Below are 9,672 nucleotides of genomic sequence, written 5' to 3' on the forward strand. Positions count from 1 at the left end.
ACTTTTCACACTTGACGAGATCCCTATCGATGGGTCTGGCTGCACGGCACAGCCAGAGCCACAGCAGCCCCCAAATTATGACAGCCCAAGCAAATGCACTTCAGATCGTAAACAAGTGCTTCAAAGTTTCCACAAGCGACAGGAATCCCATCCCTGCCCCCGAAAACAAGGCCCCCGCAAGAATCAGCGCCAGACAGAGTCGCCGCCAGGGAAGGGGTCGGCAGCCAATCGCAGTTTTGGGGAAAAAGTCAATACGGATTCAAAGTAAAAGAAAGGATAAATTGAGGGAAAATCCTGCGAGTCGTAGTCCGTTGCAGCGTGGCTGATTCCACGGCCAACTTCCGCCATCTGAGGCGCGTGCCCGCCTCCGATGCGATTCGGTCACGTTTCGGGGCGTTGCCAGTTGCCAGGGCCTTGGGTAGGTGCCACGAATGTGGCTCAGAGAGAGAGCCACGCGACCAGCCAGCCAACCAGCGAGAGTCCACATCCGAGTCCTCTCGGCTACGGGTGGGCGGCAGTGGGGTGGTGGTGAGCCCCTAGCTTCGGCTCTGTTGTAGGGGCAATGCAACATGTTTGAGTGAGTTCGATGCGGCACTTGCGTCATCCTGCTCGATGGAAGACAACTCCTAATGAAGATGGAATGTCCGGATGGATAGTGCGAAGAAGGTTCATTGAAACCTGATTGACAGCATGAAGGATGTCCTGGAGAGACCTTGGTCATACACCTTCCCCTCATTAACAGCCCCCGGACTCATCGGTGAGGCGTCAGGGCGTAAATTCAAAGGCAACACACACGCGTCCTAATCAGAGATATACATTTCGAATCCCCAGCCCCAGTCCACTCCCACCCTTGCCCCTTCCGGGCTGAGGTTCACGTGGCGGCAACTGCTTTAAAATGCAAATTTTTCTCTGCTAATAAAAGTGTTACTCATATGCGTGGAAGATTTCCCAAGTGCACGGCGGCCAAAGGGAAGCCCATCACGCACGTCCGACTCGGAAAAACTACTCGGGGTGGGTCTTGTCTGGGGTGGGGGTTTCGTCGGGGGTTTGCCAATTTTCGCGATAATCACACAACTAATTTGCATAGAACACTGAGACCACCAGCAAATCTAGGCTAATCAAATCAGCCAAAACGAACAAACTCAATTTGCGGGTGCAAATACTTGTACTTCTGCATATATATTCGTATACCCTATTTGATTGCTTTCTTGGCAGAGGGTTTGGCTCCTTCAAGCCCTCCTTTCCGTCCTTCTGTGTCTTGGAGTCTGCATTTTAATACAGGGGTTTCCTACCGCCATCGAAGAGCATTCAGTCGTCGTCTGACACATTCGATTTGGTCCCTCGGGTGCCCCAGAGATTCCTAGGCACATGATAAGACTCGCCTTCATTTGTTATTGCTTTGATGGGACTATGCAAATCTCGGCTTATGAAATTCTGTGTCTACTTGCCCTGGCATTAGATTTCACAAACATTTCAGGAGCACATTTGGTTGCGGCAAAGCCAACCAGACCTGAAAACAGTCAACAGTAAAATAAATTAGAAAAACAAAATTCGAAATTTGCCAAAAAAGAATGTCACGGCGACCTGGGGAGCCCGTCGAGGATGTTGAAGCTATTGTGCCTGTGGAAGCGGTGGGAACTTCAGCGACTGCTGCCAATGTGGAGACCTGGAACCCGGAGAAGGCTTTTAAATTTTGCAGGGACCTGCAGGACAACGAGGTGCAGACCTTGCACTACCTGGGCCTGCCGTACGTTGTCCTGGCCCGGCGACCCCGGCTCCGGGTAAGGGTGCCCCTGTCCACCATCAACTACGAGATCGGCCGGTGGGCGGGCATTGCCATGCAGCTGCTCTTCACCTGCCCGTCCAACTATCCCATGCAGCGGCCCCTCGTGGAGATCGTGGAGAAGCGCAACGTGTCGATCTCGCTGGAATGGGCGCTGCACGAGGAGATTGTCCAGTGTCTCGATCAGCATATCGGCCTGCAGATGATAGCACCGGTGACCATACGCCTGCAGAATCTGCTCAACAGCCAGCGATTGGGACAGCCTGCAACGATGTCCTAAATCAGTTCGATGCCAAAGGAAAAATTAAGAAAGTCCTTCTGTTCGCTTGCAACGTGCAACGTGGAAGGCCCCCCTCCAAACACACACGGCTATCCAAATGCGGTTTATTGAAACTAGAAAAGACCAAATCTACACACTATACACACATATGGCAAAATATATAAATATAAGTGGGATTTTTGTGCTAGTGCCACGGACGGTGGTATCGGCGGATCACATCCCTGGCCAATGGACACGCCCGGCTTGGCCAGTAGATCTGTGTGGCTATAGATTATAGATATATGAACTTGGTCCTGGCTCTCTCTCTCTCACATCCTTTCTGGGCGTCCTGCAATTACGTGCACAAACATATTTGTACTCCCGCTGGCGCTGAATGGCACGAAAAATAAAAGGAGCCTTCGCACCTCACGCAGCAATACGTGACTTTTGGCCTTGACTGACGGATGGCACTCCTGAAGTGCCCCGAAATTCAGTGTGTGTGTGTGTGTGTGTGCAACACTTGGCCGAATGTTAACACGTGCCCCAGTCACAGCCAGGAGAGGAATCATTAATTGGGCAGTCAGGCAGAAGGCGTCTGCGATGCATTAACTTATCTTTTATGCGCGTGCCAAAGCACTCGCCATCGCTCGCAGTGCCATTTTCTGGGATACCGGCTTTGGCATGTTCACATTTCCTTCCTGCGGAGCAGTGCAAATGAAATTTGTTGCCAAAAAAAAAATAGTACACGTTGCAACACATCGCCAACAGCCAGCCAGAGGACGGGAGGAGTGGCTGGGGGAGGAGGGAAGCTAGTCAGACTCCTTGGGGCGTTTCCTGTTGATCCTTAAGCATATAAGAACGTCCTGCCATGCCATGCCGGATGTCTCTGGGTAATTTAGATAGCTGCAGCGGCGCTCCGTTGCTCCAACTTGCATAATGTCACTTTCAAAGTGTCGCAGTTCAAAGGACATGCACTCACAGGACCCCACAGAACAGGCGGCAGACATGTTAAAGCTGTGCGATAAGCATAGGGATTCTTATGAAATTCCTAATTTCAGGCCAAAGCTGAGAAGGGTTTCTGAGTCGTCCTCCTCCTCCTTTCGATAGTCTCTTCTGCTTTTTTTCGGTTTTTTTTTCGGGGGGTAAGCAAACTTTAAGTCCACATCCCTTTTTAATGTGACTGTGTATGCCCGAAGGATTTGTGCGTAATGAAAAACTGTCACGCCACAGGACCACGTCGAAGGACGACAACGACGACGGCGACGACCAGGATGAGCCTAAGCCATCGCAGGTACGAGCGGGTATATGGAAGGAATTGAAAAGCGCTATCCGGTAGCCGGTAGCGGGGAGCCTGAGCCCAAGGAGCATTAAAATGGCAAATTTGTGTGCACTGTCAATGGCAGGACGCACAGATAGGACACAGTCAGGGCAGGGCATGCAGGACATTTATGGGCGACAGACAGCAACGACAAGGACATAAAAGCGGCGTCGCCTGCGTGATAAGCGCATAAATCAGCCATGGAACAAGTCCCAAATCATATACCCAATATCCCATAACCTCTATTCCGTTGGTAAAGGCTTTAAAGCTGGATATCCTGGCAAGCCCCACCCCATAACGGTCGATATGTTCCCCTTTCCTGGACGGGGACGTTTATTCATTTCTCAATTAATTGTTGCTCATTTCGGAACAAGATGGCCAAGGGTCAAGGAACTGCTGGCCGCCATAAATCCCCGTGTTTTGCAGGACAAAACAGCAGACGCGAATTGAATTCCTGATATGGCAGGACCACGGCAGAGGTCGAATGACTGTCCTTCAGCGTCCCCCCCTCTTGTCTGGAGCTCATTGCTTATGCTCGAACACGAAACAAATTCAAATTACAAATTATGTTTTCGTCATTGGTGCGCTTTACGAGGAAACCCATCCCCATTTCCATCGCCATCCCCAAATCCCGAATGCCATGTGCTGGGGCAGGGAATGGATGGAAAGTACATGTTAATGCTGATCCCCGTTGTGGCCAGTGTCCGCGCGGTGTCAACTATTTAGTTTCCGGTTTTAAGTTCCCGCCATAAACCCGGAATTATGTGTCCGCTTTTATGGCTTCTAGCGGCGTCCTTCTCCGTCTCCGTCTCCATCTCCGACTGCGACCCTGGACCGGGCTTCATTGTTTCTTAATAATCCAGAGAGAGACAGAGAGCGAACCGAGTCCTCCGAGTGCACACGTCTTCACATTAACAATGTTTATGGGGCCCAGACAGTGTTTCCAAGTCCAGAAGTAGTCGAGGGGACCGCCTAGTTGCATGCCACACATATTTCCGTTGCGTTGCAGTCATAAATGCGCTTAATTGGCAATTTTTGTGTAAGCGTGTTGAAATTTTATACCACTCGCCCCATTCGACCCACCAAAACGTTGCAGTCATAAATAGAAGATATGTTCCAGAAGTGTGAGGTCTGTGTTTATGCCCCTGCGGCAGAGTGGAGTCCAGCCCCTGCTTTTATGGGTCATGCATGAATTTGCCGGGATTTATATGTGGTCTACATGACCTGGATTCTGATACGGCCGTCCAATGGGCTAATCAAATGATATTCGGTAGCCACAGCGAATGAATTGGTCCAACCACAAATGAACATAATTTTATTTGCTTAATCTACAATTTTACTTGCACCATAATTTTGTTTGGGGCTTGCCATAGAGAGTCGTTAGAGCACATCTGTGGGCAGTGAAGGTGGGAGAGAGAGAGAGAGAGAACTCTATAGAACACTCAATCCACATGGAATTTAGAGGGACTTAGGGGGATTTAGCAGGGGGGAGCCTTACCCAGCTCCTCGGCAGCCATGGTCGCTTCCATTTTCCGCTTCAGCTTCCTGACCATCTGGTCCATCATGTCCTTGGCCCTGGTAACAATCGAAAGGATAAACTGGGTGCCTCGATTCAACCGCCTTATGCGACGGAACTCCTCCTGCATTTTGATCTCGAACATATCGGGGAAATTCGTCTTCGCCTTTATACTTATTTTGGGCAACAGATGGGGATACATCTCGGTGTAGGTGAAGAGCAACTTGCATCCAATGCGAGGATATTTAGTGGCCACCTGGTCGTAGTTGGAGGAGCGCACGGTGACCTCCAGCTTGAGGGCGGGCTGGCTCTGGAGCACCACCGTGCGAAAGCCGAGCAGGCCGATGGCATGAAACTCCGAGTTGCGGATCGACTCGCTTAGCACCTCAATGGACTCTGAATTCATGGTTTGAAATACCAACTGGAGAGAGAACTGAATAAACTGAACTAAATAAGACCTTTAGCGACGCTCTGACAGCTAGAACAAAAGCCATTTGATAGGGCTCCCACGACAATGGTCCTCCGGCAGTCGTTGGCGTTGGCCATGTTCCGGCTGGCACTGATCGTTGGGCTGTATCTTCCCCTATATTCCCCTATCTCTGGCCGTCTTGTGCTATGGCCGTTGCAACTGCATCGGTGGATACAGACGGGTTAACAAGTACCAGGGGCCCTGTGTCCTTCCCAGCGAGTGTGGAAGGTATCCCATGATGGAGATACACAAGCAAACGACCAACAAAGGAAGGAGCAAACGTATCCAGTTCCAGCACCAACCAATTAACACACAACGCCAGCAGAGACATCTTAAAAACCGAAGAAATAAGACTACAAAAATAGATCCAAGATCAGTTATGGAGCCAGGCAACCATGCGGATCTGTGGACGACTCCAAGGGATGCGATGGCTTACGATTACTTCGATCACAAGCCCCAATTCGTCTTTGAAGAAATGACGACAAGGAAGCGTTCCAACCCCTCAACAACATCGAAGCCAGCCACGACTGAGATCCCCCTTATGGATCTGTGGGCGACTCCAAGGGATGCGGAGGCCTATCATCTCTTCGATCACAAGCCTCCATGGGACTTTGGTGATATGACGACTAAAAAGCGTGCCAAACCACTAACAACACCGAAGCCAGCCCCGACTGAGAGCCCCTTTATCCAAGAACATATTCAGCGATAAGACAATACCCTGCAGAAGGCTACCGGAGCTACATAAACATATCGAAACTATAATGAAATATGAAAATCCATGGACTCTTAAGGACTATAAACTACCATCGGTTGTACGGAAAATTAATCTTCAAAAACATCTCTAAGAAATCCACATGGAGGCGTAAGTTCTGGTGCTTGTCTACACAGTTTTTGGATAGTCAGTAGAGGACTTAAAGGGTTTTCCTGAGGGTAAGGGGCCATACTGCATTGCTTGCTCGTTAATTCTTTGGCTTTGAGTTTCTCGAAGAACTCCATTCATAGGCTGACTGGTAGTGTAAATTGAAGATATCCTGGATGCGACAACAAGCAAAACAATGCGGCAGAAGGCACGCACTCCGTTAGTCTTAGCCGCCTCAGAACCCCCAGACCTTTTCCCTTCCATATTCTATTAAAATTGCCTGTCATTGCCGTTGCTGGCATCGTTATTGTCCGCCCTTGGCCTGGCTGGTTCCTGTTCGGGCCCTGCCATGGCCCTTTCTGCCTCCATTTTTGGGATGTCTGCCATCCCGGCTTAGTCCCTTGGACGACTGCGACGTTGTCTTCTGGCAGAACCATTATTCTTCCACAACGTGCATTATATTATCCTTTGGCTGGAAGGCATTTGTATGCTGGTCCAGGGCGCGAATTGCATTTGGGATTGGTTGGGCTTCGGGTGGGTTTCGGGTGGCTATAGGAATGGCCTTTCAGCTGTCGTCACTGCAATTTGTATTGCCGCCCGCCGCTGTAGTCGTTGTCGTTGTCGGCGGCGGTGGCAGTGGCAGTGGCGGTGGCGGCTACGACGGTGGCGTCTGTAACTTGTTTTTTATTGGTTTTCTCGTTTTAAATTTCAATTTGGCGCCTGGCCCCCTGTAAGCAAGATGTATGTACAAGACGCCAGCTCCGGCCTCCGCCCAGGAGTCATTCTCCATCCCCCTCCCACTCCCCGATTTTGCCGCAGTGCAGAACATATGTTGACAGCGTCAGGTGCGCCAACGAGGGGCGATTTATATGCGTCAGCGTGCCAGGTTGACAGTTTCAAGGTGCCCGGAGTTTCTGCTGCTGTCTTGACTGCTAACTGAACTGTCATTCAGATGGGAGCTGCTGCTGCTGCTGCTGCTGCCACCCAACTCCCTTTCAATGTTATTATGCCATTAGGGGTTACAGGTTATACGGGGGGGGGCCGGGGGTTAGAACATTTTACATCGCATTTAACCCAAAACATGCCACTTAACAGAGAGCATTTATCAATGGGCTCTGCCTCGCGCACTCAGCCGCATACACATACACACACGGGAGAGGGAGAGTGAGAGAGGAAGAGCATTTCCCTAACCCTACGTGATTCGCACCCCTCGCATTATCAGCCATCAGGCATCATCATCCCATACGTGTTAACCTCTCCACTCGCCCACCCACTCTCCACTTTCGTTCCCTTATGACACTGCATTCTGTGTGCGATTATCAAGCGTTGCCGTTGCCGTTTCCGTTTCCGTTGCTCGGCTCGTTTTGTGGCTTACGGCCATGCCCCAAAAATTACATGCCTTTGTTTTTTATCTAACGCCAGGCGGCATTATGCCTAACCCGGGGTCTTAAGGGTCTGCTCTTACTCTCTGCCACTCTATGGCTGCGTCCGTGTCTGTGAAACGTGTCCTGAGTCCGGGTCTGATTCCGATAGTCCTGGGCCTGGGCCTGGGCGTGGGCCTGGCCGTAGGCGTGGGCGTAATTCGATCTATTATCAGTTGTCATCGTCGGCAAATTCACACATTCGCATAGGCATTTGTCGTTTTGCTTGATTTGTGCCAGAAAATGGCCACAGTGGTAACCGATCAGAGCAATCCTGGCGCCAAATTTCATTGAATACCTTTTGCGACTCTCACAAATTGAAATGGTTAAGATGTTGTTGTTGAAACATTGCTGTTTCGTGGTGAAATTAGTATGGGGCTGCTATATCATTTCCGGGATCATCTGGCTCGAGTCCCTAGCTCTCGCCTGGAAGTGCTTCTTGCTGATCGGTAAGCACTGCTCCTGATTTTTGTTAGTTCCACAGTTACTGCTGTTGTTGTTCCCCAGAATACAGTGGCCTCTACGTTCTGGTGACCTTTCTGCATTTCACGAAGCTCTTCAACTCCATCATCTTGTTATATGGGCTCCTAAATGTAAGGATCCTTACGTCTAAGACTTTTGGCCTTGTTGGTACTCTTTCCCTGCTCTTCACCAGGAAAAACGTGCACTCGTGGCCATCTTCTTCATGACGATTTGTGTGTGCTTAACAATTTTGCTTATCCACTGTGTAATTTTCGCCTGCACCACCCCCCCGATTGAGGGCTTGGAGACCGGCCATTACATTGCGATGCCCGTATACTTTGGTAAGAGATCAGACGACTATCACATGACTATACATATCCTCGAATCTGATTACCCTCTTAGTTCTATACGCCTACTTCTTGTGGGTGATATACTCGTACTACATTTATAGCCGGGATCCACCGCCTCACGTGAGTTCCACATCCATTGAGTTTGCTGAAGTGGTTGATGCTCGCTAAGGTTATCTGTGAAATTCATACGAATAAAGTGCGTCTGTCTTCCCATAGTCCCAACCTTTTTTCTAGCCTTTCGCTCCACTGTGCCACAGCACAGCATACAATACTTGTCCTTACCGTTACCGTCCCCAAAGAGAGCACATTGTTTCACGTACCATTTCGCAGCTGAAGTTTGAACTTTTTCAAGCACTGAGCAACCGAAAAGAAGTAAACGAATTCGCAAATCCGTTGAGGAGCCCTGCAGATGCTGGATGGATAGGAATAGGGATAGGAATGGCGATGGCGATGGCAATGGCGATGGAGATGTGTGAGATGTGTGCCCGATGCGTGCCTAAGTGTTGCATTTACATGCGATGGCAATACAATTTGGATGTGCTGTTGGGTGAATGGAGATGGGGGTAGTGGGGGGGGGGCACAACAACTGGCATTGAGGCGTGAATTGGATACGCACAAACCCAATGGAGCAGCAGGATGGCAGGATGGGAAGATTGGAAGATGAGAAGATGAGGAGGACTCAGATGAGCCCTGTGTGTGGGGCATATTAAGCAAGAATTAGCAACAGTTGTACCAGTGTCTCTCTGTGTGTGTGTGTGAGTTCCATTTCCGAATATGTCAAGTTAATTTAATGTTGCATGAACAGTGCGTGGCGGTGGTGGTGGTGGCGGTGGCGGTGGCGGTGCCGGTAGGGGTTGGACTATCTCGTGGTGCCAGCTGCCCGGCCATCATGTGTTGCCAGCCTACGTGCAATAATTTGTGCAATTACTTGGCAAATTTGTGCCGTCCTCGTTGTGGAGGGATGTGCCACTACCACACTTCCACTCTGCCACTCTCCTCCCGCTGCGACGTGCCTCGTAACCAACGGGGAAAAAAATGCAAATAAATTATGCCTCAAGGCATTTTACAATTCTATTCTTTTTATTTTTTTTCCTCCCAATTTTGTGTGTGTGTTTGTGCCTTGTCTTTGCTTATTTTTCTCCTTATTTTTTGTCGAGTTCGAAATTATGCATTTAGTTGGGGAAAACATGTGGAGCATGTGGAACAAACTACGTGAGGGGCATAGCTAAAACGAG

The 9,672-nt window shown here is 49.8% G+C and overlaps 3 protein-coding genes across 3 annotated transcripts; 2 read left to right on the top strand and 1 right to left on the bottom strand.

The window, feature by feature from the left end:
* Positions 1–1,463: 1,463 nt before the first annotated feature.
* LOC108158244 lies at positions 1,464–2,476 on the top strand. The gene has a single exon (XM_017290477.2). The coding sequence runs from the start codon at positions 1,572–1,574 to the stop codon at positions 2,061–2,063; it is 492 nt and encodes a 163-aa protein (XP_017145966.1). The 5' UTR covers positions 1,464–1,571; the 3' UTR covers positions 2,064–2,476.
* Positions 2,477–4,645: 2,169 nt separating this feature from the next.
* On the bottom strand, positions 4,646–5,361 carry LOC108158284 (eIF-2-alpha kinase GCN2-like). Its single transcript, XM_017290521.2, has 2 exons — positions 4,859–5,361; positions 4,646–4,751 (listed from the first exon to the last, which is right to left on the bottom strand). The coding sequence occupies exons 1-2, from the start codon at positions 5,280–5,282 to the stop codon at positions 4,741–4,743; spliced, it is 435 nt and encodes a 144-aa protein (XP_017146010.1). The 5' UTR covers positions 5,283–5,361; the 3' UTR covers positions 4,646–4,740.
* Positions 5,362–7,815: 2,454 nt separating this feature from the next.
* On the top strand, positions 7,816–8,702 carry LOC108158326. The gene is made up of 4 exons (XM_017290567.2): positions 7,816–8,074; positions 8,133–8,218; positions 8,281–8,428; positions 8,490–8,702. Exons 1-4 carry the CDS (start codon positions 7,948–7,950, stop codon positions 8,603–8,605), a joined length of 477 nt encoding a protein of 158 aa, XP_017146056.1. The 5' UTR covers positions 7,816–7,947; the 3' UTR covers positions 8,606–8,702.
* Positions 8,703–9,672: the final 970 nt, after the last annotated feature.

The sequence above is a fragment of the Drosophila miranda genome, chromosome 3 (genome assembly GCF_003369915.1).
Source record: "Drosophila miranda strain MSH22 chromosome 3, D.miranda_PacBio2.1, whole genome shotgun sequence".
NCBI lineage: Eukaryota > Metazoa > Arthropoda > Insecta > Diptera > Drosophilidae > Drosophila > Drosophila miranda.

Coding starts and splice junctions, on each gene's coding strand:
- LOC108158244 (XM_017290477.2), top strand. CDS start 1,572: ATGTCACGGCGACCTGGGGAGCCCGTCGAGGATGTTGAAGCTATTGTG.
- LOC108158326 (XM_017290567.2), top strand. CDS start 7,948: ATGGTTAAGATGTTGTTGTTGAAACATTGCTGTTTCGTGGTGAAATTA. Junction 8,219..8,280: donor TGTTATATGGGCTCCTAAAT/GTAAGGATCCTT, acceptor GCTCTTCACCAG/GAAAAACGTGCACTCGTGGC. Junction 8,429..8,489: donor TGCGATGCCCGTATACTTTG/GTAAGAGATCAG, acceptor TTACCCTCTTAG/TTCTATACGCCTACTTCTTG.
- LOC108158284 (XM_017290521.2), bottom strand. CDS start 5,282: ATGAATTCAGAGTCCATTGAGGTGCTAAGCGAGTCGATCCGCAACTCG.